The 23,300-nt window shown below is 45.4% G+C and overlaps 1 protein-coding gene across 3 annotated transcripts in view; it reads left to right on the top strand.

Moving 5' to 3' along the window:
• CCDC13 (coiled-coil domain containing 13) overlaps nucleotides 1–23,300 on the top strand; it is a 67,143-nt gene that overhangs the window by 31,931 nt on the left and 11,912 nt on the right. For 2 of the 3 annotated variants that reach the window (XM_033212215.1, XM_033212216.1), the window contains exons 9-13: nucleotides 1,840–2,016; nucleotides 5,720–5,926; nucleotides 8,031–8,170; nucleotides 8,655–8,738; nucleotides 11,097–11,219. In XM_033212215.1, coding sequence (XP_033068106.1) covers nucleotides 1,840–2,016; nucleotides 5,720–5,926; nucleotides 8,031–8,170; nucleotides 8,655–8,738; nucleotides 11,097–11,219 — 731 coding nt within the window. The remainder of the gene's footprint in view (nucleotides 1–1,839; nucleotides 2,017–5,719; nucleotides 5,927–8,030; nucleotides 8,171–8,654; nucleotides 8,739–11,096; nucleotides 11,220–23,300) is intronic. The other variant, XM_033212217.1, reaches the window with a different exon arrangement.

The following is a 23,300-nucleotide window of genomic DNA, read 5'->3' as shown; positions in this document are numbered from 1 at the left end:
TGCTCTGTTGCCCAGGCTGGAGTGCAATGGCATGATCTCAGCTCACTGCAACCTCCGCCTCTGGGGTTCAAGCGATTCTCCTGCCTCAGCCTCCCAAATAGCTGGGATTACAGGCACAAGCCACCATGCTTGGCTAATTTTTATATTTTTAGTAGAGATGGGGTTTCACCATGTTGATCAGGCTGGTTTCGAATTCCTAACCTCAGGTGATCCACCTGCCTTGGCCTCCCAAAGTGCTGGGATTATAGGCGTGAGCCACTCACCCAGCCCACCAAAGAGTTTTAAGTTGTGGAGGGAGGTGGTCAACTGTGCATTTTGAAAAGGTCACATGGTTGGAGCAAGAGGAGGAATGGGTTGGAAGAGGAATGGAAGACAGAATAGTAATCCTGGAGACATGACCAAGGATCTTTGCCAAGACAGTGGACTGTCATGGAAGGGCCAGACACCTGGGACAGTGAGGACAGACTTTCTAGGGCTCAAGGACTGATTGAACTTGGAAGAGAGATGAGGAGGAAGAGTTATAAAGGACTGCTAGGGAGTATAGTGGGTGGGTAAGGGAGACAGGGTGGGTTCAAGAGGAGAAAGGGAGTTGAGATTTGGAAATGTTGGGTTTGAAATGCACCTAGCTTGGACTTACATGTTAATGCAGAACAGATTATGTTGAACAGTTGGGCTGACCATAAGCTGCAATGGTGGGTGGAAAGAAAGAGCTTCCTGCATGCATTCCCTCTGCCAGGCATCTATGAGAGCCTGGAGTGTGTAGGCAGGAGAGCTACAGGTGAGTAATGGCTGCCTCCCTGCAAAGGGTTCATGTTTTACTTGTTTTGCATTTCTATAATTCACTTCATCAAGGATATCAAAACACTTTTCCAGCAACAGTTCACCCTCAGGCTCAAGCAGGTGATGTCACCCACTGCCCAAGCTCCTCCTCAATGCCTCCATCTTGTCTTTACGGGTTTGACTAATCTAGCCTCTGCCCCTTCACTCACTGTGCTTCAGCCACACACCTTCTACCCTAGGGCCTTTGCTCTTCCCCTCATCTCCTTCAACCTCTGCTTTTCAGAGAGGCCTTCCCTGACCATATCCTTCTCACTGTTCCTATTTCCTACTTTCAAGCATTTGTCCCTATTTGACATTATCTGTCTCCTCCATTAGGATTATCAGCTCCTTGAGGACAAGGACTGTTTGGCTTTTTGCTGTCCCCCAGCATCTGTAACAATACTAAGCCCATAGTAGGCCCTCAGGAAACGCTTGAGAATGAAGGAATGAGTGAATGAGAGATTCTGAAGATGTGTGCTGCATGTGAGTTTCCAGTTGGTAGCTGGCAAAGCAAGGTGCTGTCAGGGGTTGTGCCAAATGATCATGGAGGAAGTGGGAGAACAACCCTCCTTTCTCATTCTAGCTCCTGGTGGTGCAAGGTGCTGCAGTTGGAACCTAGCCTAGCACTCTTTCTAAAGTATGGCTTTTCTCTTTTCCCCTTCTTGGGGAGGGGTTTAGGGGTAGGACTGGCTGTTCTCTCTGGAGGACACATGCAGTTGGCCGGCGGCTTTCCTCTCATGTGCTAGGAAGCCTGTGTGTGTCTCAGGCTGAGGTGGGGAGTGCTGTCATCCGTTAGTGCTGTCATGTGCTAGGGCAAGGATGGGAGGCTGCTAGCCACCTGATATCCCTGAGAGGCCTGGGCTGGGAGTCAGGGCCCTGGCTCTAGTGACTTGCTCTGTGGCATTCAACAAGCACCCCCACCCCCAGCCCCAGGCCTTGCCATTGAGTAGGAGCCAGGAAGCAGATGTGGCCAAGGTCCCACACAGCCCTGCTGCCCATGCCCTCACTTTCTAATTACAGAAACTTGCCAGTGAGCGGGATGTCCTCCAGAGAGAGCTTGAAGAGCTAAAAAAGAAGTTCGAGGGCATGAGGTCTCGGAACAAGCTGCTGTCGAGTGAGGTGAAGACCCTCAAGAATCAGATGGGGACCCTGGTGGAGAAGGGCCGGCATGATGACGAGCTCATCGACGCCCTCATGGTATGGCCCCACCACTCAGGCAGGGCAAGAGCCAGGGCTGGTTCCCCAAAGGATGGGCTGCAGCCATGGCCAGAGTGAGCCCTCACTCACCCCTCAATGCCACCTGTGTAACCCCAAAGCCCGTTGCCTCCAGATGGCCCCCAGCACCAAAGCCCTGCCCCAGGGACAGGAGCAGCTCAGGGAGGCTGCCTGAGGGCAGTGATGGAGCAGCACCAGGCATAAGGCACTTGGGCCTATGGACCCAAACGAGACAGAAATGTATTGGGGGAAGGAGGTGGGATTATACCCTGGGTTATTTTTCAGCAAGGAATGAAAGGGACAAGAGGAGCCAGTACCAGTTCTTGTCTCTGTGGTGGCACAGAACCCTTCCCCTTCTGGGCATGTTATAATGCTTAATCCTCAAGATACCTTCTAGGATCATATATCTTAATCCCACTTCGCAGATGGGGAAACTAAGAGTCAAATTCATTAGATAACTCATCTAAGACCATACAACTGAGTTCAAAGCAGGTTTATCTGACTATAAAAACTTCCTTGATTAAACATATCTCAAAATAGTAAGAGCTATTTATGACAAACCCACAGCCAATATCATACTGAATGGGCAAAAACTGGAAGCATTCCCTTTGAAAACCAGCACAAGACAAGGATGCCCTCTCTCACCACTCCTATTCAAGATAGTGTTGGAAGTTCTGGCTAGGGCAATCAGGCAAGAGAAAGAAAGAGTATTCAATTAGGAAAAGAGGAAGTCAAATTGTCCCTGTTTGCAGATGACATGATTGTATATTTAGAAAACCCCATCATCTCAGCCCAAAATCTCCTTAAGCTGATAAGCAACTTGAGCAGTCTCAGGATACAAAATCAATGTGCAAAAATCCCAAGCATTCCTATACACCATTAACAGACAAACAGAGAGCCAAATCATGAGTGAATTCCCATTCATAATTGCTACAAAGAGAATAAAATACCTAGGAATCCAACTTAAAAGAGATGTGAAGGACCTCTTCAAGGAGAACTACAAACCACTGCTCAACGAAATAAAAGAGGACACAAACAAATGGAAGAATATTCCATGCTCATGGATAGGAAGAGTCAATATCATGAAAATGGCCATACTGCCCAAAGTAATTTATAGATTCAATACCATCCCCATCAAGCTACCAATAACTTTCTTCACAGAATTGGAAAAAACTACTTTAAAGTTCATATGGAACCAAAAAAGAGCCCGCATTGCCAAGACAATCCTAAGCAAAAAGAACAAAGCTGGAGGCATCACGCTACCTGACTTCAAACTACACTACAAGGCTACAGTAACCAAAACAGCATGGTACTGGTATCAAAACAGAGATATAGACCAATGGAACAGAACAGAGGCCTCAGAAATAACACCACACATCTATAACCATCTGATCTTTGACAAACCTGACAAAAACAAGAAATGGGGGAAGGATTCCCTATTTAATAAATGGTGCTGGGAAAACTGGCTAGCCATATGTAGAAAGCTGAAACTGGATCCCTTCCTTACACCTTGTACAAAAATTAATTCAAGATGGATTAAGGACTTAAATGTTAGACCTAAAAACCATAAAAACCCTAGAAGAAAGGCTAGACAATAACATTCAGGACATAGGCATGGGCAAGGACTTCATGACTAAAACAGCAAAAGCAATGGCAACAAAAGTCAAAATAGACAAGTGGGATCTAATTAAACTAAAGAGCTTCTGCACAGCAAAAGAAACTACCATCAGAGTGAACAGGCAATGTAAAGAATGGGAGAAAATTTTTGCAATCTACCCATCTGACAAAGGGCTAATATCCAGAGTCTACAAAGAACTCAAATTTCCAAGAAAAAAACAACCCCATCAAAAAGTGGGCATAGGATATGAACAGACACTTCTCAAAAGAAGACATCTATGCAGCCAACAGACCCATGAAAAAATGCTCATCATCACTGGTCACATCAGAGAAATGCAAATCAAAACCACAATGAGATACCATCTCACACCAGTTAGAATGGTGATCATTAAAAAGTCAGGAAACAACAGATGCTGGAGAGGATGTGGAGAAATAGGAACGCTTTTACACTGTTGGTTGGAGTATAAATTAGTTCAATCATTGTGGAAGACAGTGTAGCAATTCCTCAAGGATCTAGAACTAGAAATACCATTTGACCCAGCAATCCCATTACTGGGCACATACCCAAAGGATTATAAATCATGCTACTATAAAGACACATGCACACATGTTTATTGCGGCACTATTCACAATAGCAAAGACTTGGAACCAACCCAAATGTCCATCAATAATAGACTGGATTAAGAAAATATGGCACATATACACCATGGAATACTATGCAGCCATAAAAAGGATGAGTTAATGTCCTTTGCAGGGACATGGATGCAGCTGGAAACCATCATTCTCAGCAAACTATCACAAGGATAGAAAACCAAACACTGCATGTTCTTACTCATAGGTGGGAATTGAACCATGAGATCACTTGGACACAGGGCAGGGAACATCACACACTGCGGCCTGTAAAGGGGTGGGGGACTCGGGGAGGGATAGCATTAGGAGAAATACCTAATGTAAATGATGAGTTGATGGGTGCAGCAAACCAACATGGCACGTGTATACCTGTGTATCAAACCTGCGCATTGTGCACATGTACCCTAGAACTTAAGTATAAAACAACAACAACAACAACAACAACAAACTTCCTTGACTAATAAAGCCATACTGCTTTCCTAACCCTACAGCTTGGACTTTTCTCTGTGGGACCTGAAGCACCCAAGTTTGGTGTCAGATTCCAAGTTGTGCCTGCAGGCCCCGGAGGGTGATCGTGTTTGGCTTGGCTGTGGTGTTTGGGGGGTGCTGGCTCAGGCACCTACCTTAGTTCATGATCACTTTACATGACAGGGTGGTGGGTGGGGCACAGAAGACCTGAAATCTAGGCCTGCCTCTGTCAGTACCTCACCGTGTGACCATAGGCCAGTTGCATCCCCTCTCTGAGGCTCAGCAGCCAGTTTTAAAAATAAGTTGCAGGGCTGGATGTCCTCTGAGGTCCCTGCATGTCACCATTCTTTGTCATTGAAGGTGGCATGATGAGAGCTGCAAACTAGCCCCAGTCATGCTATTCACCAGCAATATGCCCTTGGGCTCTCTGGGCCTCAGTTTCCTCTGCTCTGAGGTGAAGAAAACGGCCCCCACCTGTTCCAGATCACTGACATTGTCCTTTCTATTGGCCCCAGGCAGGAAGCCTCTGCCCAGGAGTCTCCTTGAGGACATTTCCTTGAGATGGGGCTTCAGTCGGGTGATAATGGATCCCTGGCAGCGGTCCAGGTACTGCCTCCAAGGGCAGTCTCCCAGCCAAGCGGGATCAGGCTTTCCTTTTAGCTAAATATCTCTCCCACCGGGTGAGGTGTCACCATCTGATCTGCTTTCTGTTGTCTGAGAGCCCCTTGGATCTTCTTGGCCCCAAACTGAGAGAAGGAAGTTGAGGACAGGAAAAGTACATGGTCCCCACCTGCCTGGTTCGACACCCCCTGATGGCAGGCAAGGAAGGTGTTCCTGCCTCTTGAGAGAACAGGATCCCACTATTAGGTTCCTGCAGGCTACTTTGGGGTGAGGGAGACAGTCTGTTCTTGTCCTTCTCTGCCCAGTGGGCCATGACTGACTCTACCTGCCCTCCTGCCTGGCCCCCCAGGACCAGCTGAAGCAGCTACAGGAGATACTAGGCAGCCTGAGTCTGCAGGAGGAGAAGACGCGAGTGTCCCAGCACCACCTGGACCAGCAACTGAACAGCGAGGCTCAGCGGAGCAACAGCCTAGTCGCCCAGCTGCAGGCCATGGTGGCTGAGCGGGAGGCCAAAGTGCGGCAGCTGGAGATGGAGATCGGGCAACTTAATGCGCACGTGAGTAGGGCACTGGCACAGCCCCCAAACCCATTTTCAAGCTGGGCAAGTCCATCCAGCTCCTTCCACTTCTTTCCACTTGCCTTAGCTCAGGCCAGACTTCATCCTCCTGTCTCCACTTTGGCCACCTTCTTCTATCTGGCTCCCCAACCCATTCTGCACACAAACCTGATTATGTCCTTGCTCCACTTAAAATCTGTTCATAGCTTACTATCACCCTCGACTTCACCTGGTTCTCAAGAACCCAGCCACCTTCCAGTTTACCCTCTCCCATCTCCAGCTGTGGCCTTATCCTCAGGATTCAAGATGGTGGCAGTAGCTCTAGCAGCAGGATGAGAAAAGGAAAACCACACTTCATTCAGCTTCCAGGCACCACGTGACTAGCTCTTGCTGTCACTCGTCCTGCATCTTCTCTTCACCCTTCCTCTTTCCCCTATACTCTGGCTACGCAGGCACCATTCAGCTCCTCACATAGCCCTGCTTGCTCTGCGCTCCAGGGCGATGTGCAGCATGAAGCACACTCCCTCCTCTCCTCCCGCACAGCCTCAGTCTGGCCAGCCGCCCCTCAGCCTTTAGGTCTCACCAATCAGGAGCTCCTCCAGGAAGCCCTGGGACCCCTGTTCTGTGTTGTGTGCCCCTCCTAGCACTCTCCTAACTCCCTATGCATCCCCAAGCCAAACTTCTCTCACACTGTGTAGTCATTTTCCTGTTTTCTCCCCTGTACTCCCTGTGAGGGAGCATAGACCGTGGTACCTCAGTGCCTGGCACTAGAGCAAGCACACAGTAGATGCTCAATAAATGTTTGTCTAAGGCATGAACTTGTAAAGATATTTTGTCTTGGCAGATGCCTTGAGGGCACAGCTTGGGTCTGCTAGGAGTCAGCCACCTTCACCTCCCTGGGGTGGTGGTGGGGCTGGGTGGGCCTTGGGGAGAATTGTTTGACAAGCATGCAAGTCTCCCAGTGACAAAGGAGCCTTGCAGCCTCTGGCCCACTGGGAAATTGACTGGCTCAGCCAAAGGCATGTTGCAAAGCAGCCCTGCTCTTTGTTTCTGGGGATCTGTGGTTTGTTCAGAGGTAAGAGCCCAAGAGCCCCTAGGCCCAGCCTCAGGCTGGCATTGGCTGACCAGCCTGGTTTGTCCTGTAGCCTCTATCCCCACAGGCCAGGGCAGCCTGGGGCCCCAGGACTGGCTATGACAAAGTGCCTGGAGGTTGAAGGGGAGCCTCGGGGCATGAGGAAGTCTGGGAACAGAGCACATATGTCAGTGAGTGGGGACTCGCCCTGCTCCCCATTCTGGCTCACTGGGGAGGGAAGTCTGAAGGGGTACACAGGAACATTCCAGCATCTTCACCTCACCACTGTCCTTTCTCCAGGCACACAGGAGAAGACTGTTCCTACCTCTGAGGTCACCAGCTGAATGGGGGCCAAGCATTACCCACCAGACAAGTTGGCACACGTTTCGAGTTTTCTCAGAATGGGTGGGAGTGGCGGACAAGCCAGGTTGTTAGGGGCTTACACCAGTTGTCCACTCTGGTGGCCTGACTTCCTGCTGGGGGTCTCTAATGTTCCTGTCTAGTCCAGTCCCAGCAGGTATCCAGAAGAGGAAGGGGTTGAGGGAGGGGCGGGGGCCTGGCAGGCTCAGCCTCCACCCAAGGCTGCCTGCCCTCACTGAATCCCTGCCAGCCTTTCTCGCTGCAGGTGTCTGGAAAGTCCAGGTGTTCCAGCTGAGGAAGGCAGCTGGCCTCAAGTCACACCTGGTGTTCAGCCACATGTGGGTGGGGCTGCCTGGACCCACTCGGAGACGTCAGTCTCTGACCTGCCCAGCCTGCGAGGCCATGCACCTCCCTCTGGAACCTGAATGTAGAACAGCTTCCTGGCCAAGTCACCGTCCTCACACCATGTAGCTTTCTTTCTGAAGAGAGGCATTATTAGATGTCATTATCATGCAAGTAGTGCCTTCACCAAACAGACCTCGCTTTTCACTCCTGAAAAGAAGCCTCTTTCATATCCTCTGAAAGCCCCGAAATCAAGCCAAGGTCCCCTCCTGCCTTCTCTAGGCCTCTGAGCCAAAGCCCTGAGGATGGAACCCACATCTGTTCCTACAGTATCTTCGGAATAAAGGAGTGGGTGAGGGGTCCAGTGGTCGTGAGGTCAGCCCTGCCTACACCCAGTTCCTGGAGGACCCAGGCCTGACCAAGTCCCCGGCCTCAGCAGGCGATCACGTTGGCAGGCTTGGATCTTCTCGGTAAGAAAACAATGGGATAGAGGGGTTGGAAAGTGAACATTGATTATTCAGAAGAAAGGTTGTTTCTTGCCACCTCTGATGGGAAGCCATGGGTGCAATTTTAAGGTAACTATGCTGCTGTTCTTCTAATACGTGGGCCTCTCCTATGACATCAGCTCTGCATCTGCAGTAATGAGCCAGTTAGGCCCAGATGTTATCACTTCAAGAGCATGCTGGTTGCAGCTCCCTGTAAGATCCTCTCTGTTTTCTGCCCCTGGGGCCCTCAAACAGACCTGTGTTGGGTTATTCAAGGCTCTGGTGTCTCCTATTCTGCCTCATTTTGAGCAAGCAAGAGTTCTGGAAAGAAGGGCAGCAAATCCACAGGACTACTGCAAGGGTTTACTGGACCCCTGCTGGCCACTGCTCCACCTCACATGCAGAGGTGAGGCCCAGCAGGGCCTGGTCTGCCTTCCCAGGCTGATGGGCCCCTTCCGCCTTTACACAGCTCTGTGACCAGCCTGGGCCACACCCTGGTGGAATCTGCTCTCACGAGGCCTTCCCTGCCCAGTCCCCACAGGACCTCACCTAGGTATGGACCCCTGACCCCTGGACTTTCACCGTTTTTCCCATTCTTGATTGCTCAACCAGTATTGCCATCCCATTAAAAGGAGGGGAAACTGAGGCCAGGCAAAGTCCAGGGACTCTTCCAAGGTTACATAAGGACAGGGAGGATCAGGGAAGTCCAGTGTCCTGTCCAAGATGATAGAGTAAGCAGCTTCAGAACTAGTATCTTGGCCTCTGACTCCCAGGCTAGGTTTCCTACCTGCTACCCGAGAATTAACATGAGGAATCTTCCTGGGCCTGGCTTCCAGCACCTTCCCTCACCTTCTTTTGCTCATTGAGAATCAGCCTCTAAGGGGAGAATTTCACAGGATATGGGTTCCCACTGATATCCCCTCAGCCTTCGGGCCCCCCTTTGTTGATAGAATCAAGCCAGAGGGTGTAAATGGGCCCTTTGTTCCTATTGCCAGCTCATAGACAAAGGACAGCATTGTCCTGCCTCTAAGCCCTGTCCCGAGCCCTGCCCACTGTCCACTGGAGCCATGCTCCTGCTGTCAGCACTCCCCGCCCTGACCCCTCAGGCAGGTCAGCTCAGGTTCCAGGCAAGGCCTCCTAGTGACCCCAGTCCCTCATCTCTGTGGCTCCAGGCAAACTGGTCCTTCTCTGGGCTGCTATCTCCCAAAAGTGGGGGACAGCATGCTGCTGACACTTGGCAGCATAGCGTCTGTGGGCCAAAGGTGCCCCACCCATCAGACTGGGGTCACAAAGGCACTTGGGGAGAGTGGGCTGACATTGAGCCACAAGGCATGTGCCACACTCCTGAGGGTGGGAGGCCTTGTCACAGCACAGGGAGAATGGGCAGGCTCTGTCTCTGTGATGTTTTAGTCACAGTAATGAGAGCAGGAAGATGGACAAGATGACCCCTTAGAGTCCCTTCCAGGCCTGTGTGGCTGTGACCTCTGCGCCACACAGAGATACAGGAGCTGCTGTGTGCTTTGGCTGCCCAGACTGCTGGTTCTCAGGCTTGTTTCTTCCACAACACACAAATACTGAACCCGACCATGTGTGGGCCCTACCCTCATGGAGCTTACAGTCCCCTACCACGGGTGACAGGAACAGGAATTCACAGGCAGGAATTCACAGAATGTCCTGGCTCCAGCCAGCAGCGTGATCCCAGAGAGTGTGTCCATTCGGGCTGGCATGGTTTGAACCCACTCCCTTCAGGTGACTCTGGTGGGGTGCCTGGGACGAGGGCACAGTGAAGAATCGGCCCTTTGCTCCTGCTCCTCCTCTGCCCACATTGTAGAACTGGGGAGATGAATGGGGCTTACCAAACTGCAGTGCACACACAGAGCCCTTGCTGATCAGCCAGGTCAAGTGCGGGTTCTGATTCAGCAGGTCTGGGGTACAGCCTGGGATTCTGCATTTCTAACAAGCTGCTAGGAGATGCCAGAGCCACCGATTCAGAGACCAGTTGTAGTAGCAAGGCCTTAGAGCATATTTAGGCGTCACGGAGGGGTCTGCAGTTCTCGGAGCCCATCTCAACCACCCCTCTCAAAGTTTAGTGGGGGAACTGGGACCAAGAGAGAGGAAGAGACCTGCCCAAGGCCACAGAGAAGTCAGCCCTCAGGATCACATGCCCCAGCCCAGTTCTCAGTACACTGCCCAGCTCTGCAGCCTTCCCTATGCCCTGTACTGCTAGAAAAGTAAGCTCAGGGTCTCACTGGGAAAAGTGGGGGCACAGCAGAGAGCAACTTGGAATGCACATGTGGGCTCTGGGGGGTTGAAGTTGGGGGGCAGAGTTTACCTTCTGTCCTGGCTCCAGCCAGCAGGTAAGGGGTTGGTAGGCAGGCCCAGTGGTAAGAAGGAAGCAGTGATGGGTTGGCTTAGGGCTGGAGACAATTGAACAAGTTGCAAAGCCAAATGCCCAGGCTCCAGGAAAGTGGGCTGGGCTTGGGGATCAAGCCAGAAGATGCAGGAGGGCTGGGAGAGACTGGCAGGGACACAGAGACTGGGCACACCTGACACTGGGTAGGGCAGCCAGGCCCCAAAGGCCACACAGGTACCCAAGGCACCTCAGGTCCCCAAGAGCCACCGGCCATAGCACAAGACTAATTCCAGGCCCCTAGAGGTCTTGGATGGACAGAGGTACCAGTGTAACTCTAGTTTTGGTAGGTTCAGCTTTGGAGTCTAGGGACTTCAGCAGGACCAGGAATAGTGGGCAAAGAAGCCAGAAGGGGAGGACCTAGAGGGACTGGGCTTGCTTCCTTTGCTCTGGCTGACATTTGCCCTGAATGTCCTTCTAGTCTCTCCCACCATCACAGGGATAAGTGTTATTTCTAGGCCTCAGGTGACCTCTGCCCTCTGTCCTCTACCCTGGTCTCAGGTTTTCGGACTCCCCAGAACAAAAAGGCTGTGAGGCACAAGTGACAGAGATCAAGGCCCTCTGGCAGGCTGCCGAGGTGGAGCGTGACCGGCTCACCGAGTTTGTCACTGTCCTGCAGAAACGGTAACACATGGCACCCAGGGATCTCTCCCATGGGCCTGCATGGGGTGGGGACTAGGGCCAGGCCTCATTTATGACTGGGTCCCCCTCACCTGAGAGCTCAGCTCCCAGTGTTGGTCCAGGGCATTCCCAGCCACAACTCCTGTGCCCATCCAAATACCCCACAACCTTGGGGCCCTGTCATCACACTGTGTTTTGCCCTTAGGAACAGCCCCATTCTACATGCACCCAATGGGACTGTTGTATGGCATGTGGACATTGGTGGGAGTCTCGGGAGAGAGACACCCAGGAGTAAATCAGTCACCTCAATCCATCAATAATTAAAATCTGTGATGAGCCTGGCACTGTGCTTGGTGCTGCTAGAGGGTTTGGTGGGAAGAAAACATAAGCTAGACTGACATCTGGAATCGCAAAGAACAAGAGAGGTGCTGATAGCTGGGGAGGCAGGGAGGGAAGCACGAGGCCTGGGGCACCGGACCAGGAGATACGGTTTTCTCTAAAGGGTTGTTGACAGACTTCCATTCAGATAAATCAGTGCTCCTCGCTCAAATGATCCTTTTGGCAAGAATTGCAGGTGTCCAGGCCAACACATGGCTCAACCATGTGACCTCCACACTGAAAAATATTAAGCACACCAGTGAGTTTCTGCCCTAACAGGCTGTATCATGTATCAGTCAGGGCTCTTTGATGACAGACAATGGAAAGCAATTCTGGCTGAATTCAGTGAAAGGCAGATTTTTGGAAGGTACTAGCAGACTCCAATGCAGAGAGCAGGAGAGGAGTCTGGGAAGGTGCAGGCATCCTGAGTAGCAGGAAACCCTGGGCAGTTCCCTGGGCCACTGAAATGGCATGGCCAAATGACTTTTAGCTCTTGTGCCTGTGGGTTCTGGGAGAGAAGGTTGAACTGGCCAGTGCTGTGCCCGTGTCCACCCCACATGTGAGGGCACTCTGACTGAAGTTCCTCCGGGTGCTCACAGAATGCAGGAAGGGTAGTTTGCCAAAGGGAAAACGGGGGTACTGAAAGCAAAAGAAGGAGCTAGGGGTGCAGGGAAGGACAAAACAAAGGATGCCTGCTACTTAGTGAGTAGTCAGCTTTGGTTTCATGTAGTACGTAGAGAAGATGTGAATTTCAGACATACTCAAGTATATGAGAAAAGCAACATTCATTCTTTTTCTATAATTGGAATATAATGGATAGTACAAGTCTTTAGTCTATCAAATAGTAGAAACATACTCAGTGCAGGCTTTCTCTCTCATTTCTCTTGAGTTACATCTGAGTTTGGGGGTGTGTGAAAAAGGTGACTCAGTTAGCTCTTGCTGCATAACAAACCATCCCAAACCTAGTGGCTTCAAACACAATGGTTTGTGCTTTCTCACGATTCTGTGGCTTGGCTGGGTAATTCTGCTCCACATAATGTCAACTGGGGGTCACTCACTGGTCTCATGCAGCTGGCACTTCAGCAGGGATGCCTCAGTTCTCCTTCATGTGGCTTCTGTCTCCATATGAGATCTCATTTCCAGGGCCTCTTCATGCAGGGCTGGGATTGGGGTGAGGCAAGCAAGGCACCTGGGTATGAATTGTCACGAGGTACTCATGCCCAGTCACATACATGCAACTCTCTGTCCGAGAATATGCTGGCCCTTTTTGGGTCCTTGGGTTCCTCCTGGACTCTGTCATTCTGGGGTGTTGGGGGCTCTGTGAGGCTGTGCCAGGCCCATCAACCAAGACCTGCTGCCTTTTTGCGTTGAGGTTATTGCTAACTTCCTGGGCTGTAACAAGAAAAGGGAACCCAGGCACCTTCTGCACTCAATTCTCTCAAATCTATTTGGTTTAAAACTAAATGTTTTAAACTAAAGTCATTTAGTTATAGCTAAATTGGTCAAAACGGATGATTGGCCAATTAAACCAAATTAACCATTTTAAATTAAAACTAAATGTTTTAACTAATGTTTTAAATATCCCTAAGTACAGGGCCTTCCTTTCTCAGAGATTCTCAATATCTACTCCTTTCTTTACCTACAGCGTCTGTCCCAGTCTTGCACCAGGGAGATCTTTCTCTGCCTCGCTTCCCTTCTCCTCTACTCTGCCCTACAATTTCCAGATGCCTCAGTTCCCCTCCCCCAGCCAGTTCCCTAATCCTGTGTGCTCATCCCAGCGAGACTGCTGTGCCCTGCCTTCCTGCCCCCACCCCACACTGCAGTGGAAAGTGCCTCAGGCAGAAAGCCAGGGCTGTGGGAGATCTCAAGTCCTTCCTTTCCTCAAGTCTTGTATCCAGTGTGTGTCTCCCTGTTGTCCACTGTCTGAAAACAAGTTCTTTCTTACATTTTATCCATTTTTCTAGTTACTTACAGTAGGAGTTGCTAGTCTGGTTAGTTCACCATGACAAAAGTCACTAAATATGTCTCTTATTTAAAAAGCACGTAGTCGGCTTGGTTCTTAAATTTTATCTGGGAGTTTCTGTGTTTGAAGAGAATTGTTTAACCCATTTTGATTTTGGTAATATTTAATCACCTTAATTAATATTTTCTATTTGCCATGATTTTTCTCTGTTCCTTTTTTCTCCTTTCTTCCCTTATTGGACTGATCGAGTTTTATTTCTCTGACTTCTTTACAAGTCTGAAAGTTAGACATTCTATCTCTGTTCTTTTAGTGGCCACCCTTAACTTTTAACATAAAACCCAGCAATCTAAAGTTAGTTGGTTTTGCTACTATCACTTTAAGCCAAAGCATCCATTTAGAATGTTTTAACTTTGACTTCTCCGTTTGTGCCTTTCATGTTACTATTTCCTAATATTTCTCTTCCACATTCTTTTTTTAAACCCTGAAATTAAACCCTCCAAAGTAAGTCTTGAATATTGAATAGTCAATATTCGTTTCCTTTTGCCAACATGTTTGAAAATGTCTTAACTCACTGTTACTTCTTGTATCTCAATCTTCCTTCTAGGTTCGCTTTCCTTCTTACTGAGATGCCCTTTAGTTCAGTGAGGCCATGTAAATAGTAAACTCTCTGAGTGTTTGTTTCTTTTTATTTTATTTAATTTATTTATTTATTATTTATTTATTTATTTTTCTTTTCTTTTTCTGAGACCGAGTCTTTCTCACCCAGGCTGGAGTGCAGTGGCATGATCTCAGCTTACTGCAACCTCCGTCTCCCAGGCTCAAGTGATTCTAGTGCCTCAGCCTCCTGAGTAGCTGGGATTATAGGTGTAAGCCACCATGCCCAGCTAATTTTTGTATTTTTAGTAGAGATGGGGTTTCACCATGTTGGCCAGGCTGGTTTTGAACTCCTAACCTCAGGTGATCTGCCTGCCTCAGCCTCTCAAAGTGCTGGGATTACAGGCGTGAGCCACCGTGCCTGGCCTGTTTATTGTTAAATGTCTTTATTTTGCCTGTCTTGAATGACAATTTAAGATAAATTTGGGCATAGAATTCTAAACAGATGGATATTCTTTCTCAGCACTTTGAGGCTATCCCATTGTTTTTTATCATCTACTATTGCAAAAAATAAATCTGCTATCAGTTTTATTGTCATTCCTTAATAGATTTGTCCTTTCTCTCCAATGCTTCTTGAGATATTCTTTGTCTTTGACGCTCTGAAATTTCATTGTGATGTGTCTAGTTGTGTGTGTGTATATACATATATTTGTAATATGCCCATATATTTACATATATGTATATATGTGTGACTTTACATATATGTAAATATGTATATTTTGCATATACATATAAATATATTTTTGTATATGTGTATATGTAAAGTATACATATGTAAATATATGTAAATATGTAATTTTTTCTACTCGGAAGTTAGTGTTCTTTTTCAATCCAAGGACTTTATAAGGACTGCTATCCATATATTGCCTCTTCCCCATTCTCCTATTCTTTTAATCTAAAATTCCTAGTTAATATATGTTAGACTGTCTTATTCTTCCTCCACAGCTCTTTATCCTTACTATTTTGGGCTGAATTCTGGGTGATTTCTTCAAATCAGTCTTCTAGATCACTAAATATCTTCAGTTGTGCTTCATCTACCATGAAACCTATTTTGATAACTGTACTTTTCGATAAAAGCTCCTGTTCTCGGCCAGGCGCAGTGGCTCATGCCTGTAATCCCAGCACTTTGGGAGGCCGAGTTGGGTGGATCACCTGAGGTCAGGAGTTCAAGACAACCCTGGCCAACGTGGTGAAACCCCATCTCTACTAAAAATCCAAAAATTAGCAGATGTGGTGGCAGGCACCTGCAATCCCAGCTACTCGGGAGGCTGAAGCAGAATTGCTTGAACCTGGGAGGAGGAGGTTGCAGTGAGCTGAGATCACACTATTGCATTCCAGCCTGGGTAAAAAGAGCAAAACACCTCCTGTTCTCTTTCTTATAGCATTTGTTCTTTCATTACGATTTTTGCGTTTCTCCTTTTAATAATTTTGAACTTATTCCCCGTAGAGTTTTCTACTATCTTCATTACTTAGGATCCTAAGTAGTGTCTGTCGGCTCTCCCCTTGTAGGAAATTATTTCCTTGTGTGGTTTCGATTTTTGTGATTTTTCTGAGCTTATCTTCGCTGGGGCTTTTTTTCTTGTAGGAGTTCTTAGGTTTTGATAATGTTTCTGTGGAGGTGTTCTGCGTTTGTTTCTGTGAAGCTTTTAGGGTTTCAGTGGTCTCTGATTGGTACTTTATGCTAATTTATTGGCGTAGATTTCCTGAACACATGAATGCTGCCCTTGTGTTTCAATTTCATATGATTGGTGCTTCCTCCCCTCCTCCCCATTCCCCAAGGCCCTGATAGACTACAGGCTTCCTTACTACTTTCCTGAACTTGTAGATGGATATTATCTTAGTCCTTTTTTTTGAGACAGGGTCTCACTCTGTCACCCAGGCTGGAGTGCAGTGGTGTGATCACAGCTCACTGCAGCCTCGCCTTCCTGTTCCCCAGTGATCCTCCCACCTCAGCCTCTGGAGTAGCTGGGATCACAGGCATATGCCAACATGCCCAGCTAATTTTTGTATTTGTATAGACTCACATTAAATGCATCTTTACATTTTCATGGGAGTATATCCGTATCACAAATTCCTAAAAATGAAATGGCTGAATCAAAGAATATGCACATTTAAAATGTTCACAAATCATGACAAATTGACTTTTAAAATAATCAATTTACATTCTTACCAGTAATGTGAACTATTTTTCCCCATACCCTCACAGTTACTAAGTTTTATTAATCTTTAACATTTTTTGCCAAGCTAACAAAAGAGTGCTAAGATCTCTTTGTTTTGATCTGCTTTGCTATGACCAAAAGTGAGGATAAGTATACTCTCTTTTCCACATAACTTTTACGTTTTTTTCTTTTAACTACCTATTCATGCTGTTGCATGTGTTTTAGAGTTGTTTATATTTTTATTTGACTTATGAAAGAACACTTTAGTATTATATAAATTGTATTATGTATATAATGTGTAATATTATGTATGTTTGTCTTCATGAAGATTTTGTGTCATTGTGCTAAATTCATTCTTAGGATTCTTAGGTAGGGGGAAACCTCCTTATCTGAGTATTTTTTACCAGCATCCCCACAGTTACAGACCCCATGAAAGCAAAATTTTTAACATCAAAACACTCATCATTTGACTATTTAATATTCTTCACTTCACATTGGCATTGGGTCACTTTGGTCAGACTCTTGAAATACAATGAAAATCAATTATGAAGCAAAAAGGTAAATCTTTCAAAATATTTGGAATTTCATGAGATTGATGCACATGAGTTTGGAGAACTATTAGAATCGCAGTCAGAGACGTTGACAAATTAGGATCTAGCTGAGTTAGGCCCGTTAACAATTGAAGAAAATCAGTGAGACCAGAGATTGGTCAAAAGAGAATAATCAGAATACCAAAGCGTCCTAGAGGTCTTGAAGCTGACAGACATCTGTAGATCCCAGGCAGGAGGAGCAGCCTCAGGTCTGGAGAGGGGTGGAAGATGAAGAAAGAGCTGGTTTTGGTGCATATTTGCAGGAAAAGCTGTAGAGCCTGCTGATAGATTGGAAGCTGAAGATGAGGAAGAAAGAGAAGGCAAGAGTGACCCCCAGGTATCTGGGCTGAGCAACTGCATGAGCGAGGATCACATTTATTGAGATATGGAAGGCACATTATGGGGGAGAAGGATAGAAATCAAGAGACTGCTTATTCCTAAAATTTTGTGGGAATTCACAATGCGGTTTGCTATTTTATATGATGTTTTGCTGTTGGTTTATTATTTCCCCTATTATAAATGGAGTTAAACAAAATGTATACATTACTGAAATTCATAACAGAAAAGTGAAACCCCTCCCCCACAGTTGCGTCAATAGCTGCTGCATATTCCTTTTTGTTTTCAGTCCAGTGGCTGAATTACATTATCCTTATATTTATTTGTTTTTAAATTTTTAATTTGTTATAAATGTTTAAATTAGATTATATATTATGCATAATCTTCTGCTACTTATTTTACTTAGTATATTGCATTCTCATGTCAGTATATATTCCTTTTATGGTTACAGAATATTTTATTGTGTAAATCCACTATTACTTATTTACCATTCTTCTATTGATGGGTTATTAGTTTCTTATTTTAAAATACTTTATTGTGTTGTTTCCTTCTGTTCTCATTTTACTTTGAGTTTTTAAAATCAGGAATAGCTACTGATTTTACCAATGCTTCTTCAGTATCTATCGGAAGGATTACATGATTTTCTCCTTTAACCTAATTCCGATGTTGAATCTTACAGCTCTAGTGTTCTTGGAACTATGTTGTGTTACTCTCTTACAATACCATTGAATTTAATTTTCTTTCTTTTTTCCTCTATTTTTACTGTGGTAGGCAGAATTCTAACATTCCCACCCCCGATATACATGCTTTATAAACTTCTCATCCCTTGAGCGTGGGCAGAACCTGTGAATATGGTAGGATATTATTGCCACAGTTATGTTAACTTACATGGCAAAGGGGATTTTGCAGAGCTATGTAAGGTTACTCATCAGATGACTTTGAGTTAATCAAACAGGAGACTCTCTGAGTGGGCCTGACCTAATCATATGAGTCCTTTTAGTCTGAGTCTAGCAGTCAGCGACAGAGGAAGCCAGAGTGGAAGCATCATTTTCTTACTGGCCTTGAAGACATTCTCCTGCAAACTGTTACAGGAAAGGGGGTTTTGATCCAGACCCCAAGAGAGGCTTCTTGGATCTCATGCAAGAGAGAATTCAGGGCGAGTCCACAGCGCAAAGCAAAAGCAAGTTTATTAAGAAAGTAAAGGAATAGGCCGGGTGCGGTGGCTCATGCCTGTAATCCCAGCACTTTGGGAGGCCAAGACGGGCGAATCACGAGGTCAGGAGATCGAGACCATCCTGGCTAACAGGGTGAAAACCCGTGTCTACTAAAAATACAAAAAATTAGCCAGGCGTATTGGCGGGCGCCTGTAGTCCCAGCTACTTGGGAGGCTGAGGCAGGAGAATGGCGTGAACCCCGGGAGGTGGAACTTGCAGTGAGCTGAGATCCCGCCACTGCACTCCAGCCTGGGTGACAGAGCGAGACTCCATCTCAAAAAAAAAAAAAAGAAAGAAAGTAAAGGAATAAAAGAATGGCTACTCCACAGGCACAGCAGTCCCCAGGACTGCTGGTTGTCCATTTTTATGGTTATTTCTTGATGATATGCTAAATAAGAGGTGGATTATTCATGCCTCCCCTTTCTAGACCATATAGGGTAATTTCCTGACATTGCCATGGCATCTGTAAACTGTCATGGTGCTGGTGGGAGTGTAGCAGTGAGGACAACCAGAGGTCAGTCTCATTGCCATCTTGGTTTTGGTGGGTTTTGGCCGGCTTCTTTACTGCAAACTGTTTTATCAGCAGAGTCTTTATGACCTGTATCTTGTGCCAACCTCCTATCTCATCCTGTGCTTAGAATGCCTTACCTTCTGGGAATGCAGCCCAGTAAGTTTCAGCCTTATTTTATCCAGCTCCCCTTAAAATGGAGTTGCTCTGGTTCAAATGCCTCTGACATTTTCCCCCCATTCCTTTTATAGGAGAATCATTAATCCTTAGGGTTGCAGAAGGATGAAGATCCATCTTTTGTAACTTCTCCAGGCTGAATAGGGGCGATGATATTCCTCCCTCTTGTGTTCAGGGTAGTGGGGAGCTCAGTCAGAAAGCATCAGTATGGTGAGGGCCATTCATAACTCTTGAGTCCAACAAAATGTGGTATCTGGAAGATTAATAAGTGTTCAATTTAAGAAAACATTCAGTAAGCTCATCCTGCATTCCTCTACAAAGAGTACAACAGCAATATATTCCACAACAGTAAAGCAAGATAAGTAAAATTATCCCAAGTAAACTAAAGTAGAATGCTTTCCATGAACTGGCCAACTGTTGGAACCAAGCTGATAAGGGATTGCTAGCCAATTCCAATACATGCCCAGAATTAGAATACTGATCCAGATTTTTACATGACCCATCTCTCGTGTTTCTTCTGAGCAGCAGTTGGAGATCACTGGTTGGTTCACAGGAATAAACAAGGTCAGTTGCCCAAGGGGTTTTTATTGGCTCTATGAGTCAAATTTGATTCCTTAAAGGAAAGCACACCATTCCCATCAAAGTTTTGGTAAAATAACCAGATTCTCCAATTGTGTCCTCTTGCAAAAGAAAACAGATTTGTATTGCACTTATGCAAATAATTGCATTGCCATAAGTTAAGAATACTCACACATAGTTTCCAAATTCTGGAGAAATCAGGTAGATAGAAACAAATATGTTCCAAATTTTGTTCACAGGAGTATACTTTACTCAATTGTTAAAAGCTGTAAACAGCTGAAAAGTTTCCTTGACTCTGAAAAACAAAGCAAAGGATCAGCAACATTTTAAACAAAATTAAAAAGATGACTTTAGACTTCTACAGTTTAGTACATGCAGTTAACTTCTGTTTGATATTCAGGAACATTTCAGCTCTCCACAAGTCCTGAAAGTTTTTTCCTCTATTCTAATGTTGCAGTTTCCGAAGTTATCAGAAACTGGCATTTAAGAACATCTGTCAAAGTCCTGTAGTTGATTATAAACCACTTTCTAAAGATGATTAAAACAAGAAAACAATTGTAGATGATAAAAAGTCTTAGGACAGCCACTATTAAATCCACAATTGACTAGGAAATTTTGATTACCTCTGTGGCACACCATGATTTTATGTAATAATTATTAATAACATACATTAAGTCCTATCAGCATTATAGGAGTTTTAAAAATAATTTTGGAACATATACCAGTAACACATTTATACAAATATTGTCCAAAGAAAGCCAAGCACTATTTCATATTTGACAATGCTTTCTATATGATTTTTATACCAAATAAGCCAAATCTTACTGTTGCATTAGTGCATTATTCATGTCAAATCCAATTCTTAATAAAACCTTATAGATAAATTTATTTAATCTTAATCAGTTTGACCATAAGGTAAGATTCTTACAAACTTTGTATAACCCTTTACAAATTTTTGTTAAAGAGATCATAGGCAGGTTTTTGCTCTAAGAAAAACCTGTTGTGCTTTTATTCTAATGTTTAATTGATGGAAAAACTGAATAATACTCCTTTAACTTTAGTCAATATGTTCACACACAGAATTTCTTTTACAATTAATTTTTCACAAACCTTCCACCATTTGCTTAAACCTTTAGTTTTATTCTAACTTAAAACAATCCTTTAACCTTTAATCAAGGCAAGAAAAATCCACATTCCCATGACTTCTTATAATTTTTCACCAAAAACACATTTCACTTTGTTTACACACCTTGCATGTAAAACTGTTTCTTCAGTAGTCTCAATTACATGTTACAGTGGCAATTCTTAGCAACTTTTACTTTTGGTGAAAACCTTGGTAAGTTTGGGATTTTAATTATGCACTAGTATGGAGCCTAGGACAGCAAACAGAAGTGCAGATAAGGTCTGACTCTTTCCAGCGTCTAACTTCTAATGTGTCCCTGGCCTTAACCTAGCTGTAAAGGAGGTAAGTCATACAGTTAGGAGTCATAATGGCATTTTAAGAAGCATTTAGGAGGCCTAACAAGCTTCAAATTATACAACATTTCTTGTATTAATTTCCTTTTTTTAAGCAAGTAGTTATTTTACTTTAGGAGAAGAATTTACCATGCAACATCCTTTCTTACATAAAATCTCTTTTCTTTATAATCATCTTTGCATAGCTAGGGGGCATGGCTAATTCTACATGTCCCCAGGCCTTATGTAGAATTTAATGCTCCAAAGTAAGGAAATTGAACAATTTTCAAAAGTCAAAGAAGCAATTTATGATTCTAAAGAATTTAGTAAATGTAATATCTGACCTGCATAATTTAGACTAAATGTTTACATTTTTGAAGATATTTTTATTTTACCAATAATCTTTAAAATTCTCTTTATTTCCCCAAAATTACTTAAGTCATATGAAGTAAAAGACATTATATTTTTTACTTTTCTGATAAAATATTTAAGCTCTTATTATTTTCAAACCAGTTAGTTAAAGCTCTTTCATGTATAAACATTACACAAACAATACATTTAAATACAGACAGAAGATAAAAGACTCATCCCCTGAGCTGGAAATTGAATCCTGAACCCAGGCTGCCATTGTGAAAAGAGAAAGCATGCCCACATGGTTACAAGGTCAAGCTCCCAGGGATTTACAAGACAAGAAGGAAACCTCATCCAGTTTTTTCAAGGATCTGCAGCAAAGTTTGTAACTGACCAGTTTGCTGGGCTCTCTTGAAAAGCAGGTTTATGGGTGTCCTAAGCCTGTGTTCCATCATAAGGTACCCCTCTTTATGACGGAACAATACAGAAAAACACATAAAGCACACCAGATTCACTGCAGCTTAAGACTAGCCTCACAAATCCTTTTTCCGATTAATTAAAACTTTACAGGAGATAAACAATGATTTTTACCAATCTGCACAGAGAGAGAGAGGAAAGCATTGCCTGAGGCAGAGTGGGGAAGGTGAGGTGCTCCGAGAGGCCAGAGAAAGACCCACCCATTGCAGCGACACTGAAAAGTTCAGGCGGCTGCTTGTCAGTAGGGAAGGGATCTTTTCCAGCGTCCCATCAGCTCTCAGCTTTCCCTTTTAGGGAAGAAAAAGCTCCCCATGTCCCACAGTCCTCTACGTGCCTAATCTTGTCACCCACAGTCATCCGCAAAGAGTGCAAGACAGATTAATCCAAAGAGAATAGCAGTTAACATCCCATAGTGCCAAACTCATTTTTAGCTGAAAGGGACTTTACCCAGAGGAATTTTACTAAGAGGGGCCACTAACCCCCTACAGCTTAGAAGGGACTCTAACCCTCCTAAGTTGGGCCTCTAACCCAAAGTCAGTCAAGCCTCTTTGTTTTTTATTAAGAGGGGCCTCTAACCCACTTTGTCTTATGAGAGACTCTAACTCCCCTAAGTTGGGCCTCTAACCCAATCCCATCCTTTACCCAGGTTAATGCACCCCACTTACCCAAAGTCATCCAATCAGTGCTGAAGTCTATTTCCTTTGGGTTGGGGGTTCTCCTCAGTGTCATCCCTTCTGTGGTTCACCAGAAAGATGTTACTGGATCCCACCACTTACCTAAAGTTAGCCTTTGGGTAGGGGTTTCCTCACTATAGTCGCTTCCGTAGTCACCAGAAAGATGTTACAGGACCCCAACACTTACCCAAAGTTAACCTTTGAGGTGGCGGTTTCCTCACTTTAGTCCCTTCAGTGGCCACCAGAAAGATGTTACAGGAAAGGGGTCCTGATCCAGAGCAAAGAGAGGGTTCTTGGATCTTGTGCAAGAAAGAATTCGGGGCGAGTCCACAGCGCAAAGCAAAGGCAAGTTTATTAAGAAAGTAAAGCAATAAAAGAATGGCTACTCCACAGGCACAGCAGTCCCCAGGGCTGCTGGTTACCCGTTTTTATGGTTATTGCTTGATGATTTGCTAAGCAAGGGGTGGATTATTTATGCCTCCCCTTTCTAGGCCATATAGGGTAACTTCCTGACATTGCCATGGCACCTATAAACTGTCATGGCACTGGTGGGAGTGTAGCAGTGAGGA

The sequence above is a fragment of the Trachypithecus francoisi genome, unplaced genomic scaffold, assembly GCF_009764315.1.
Source record: "Trachypithecus francoisi isolate TF-2019V2 unplaced genomic scaffold, Tfra_2.0 Lachesis_group0, whole genome shotgun sequence".
Classification (NCBI taxonomy): Eukaryota; Metazoa; Chordata; class Mammalia; order Primates; family Cercopithecidae; genus Trachypithecus; species Trachypithecus francoisi.
This window is presented reverse-complemented; position numbering and strand designations above follow the sequence as displayed.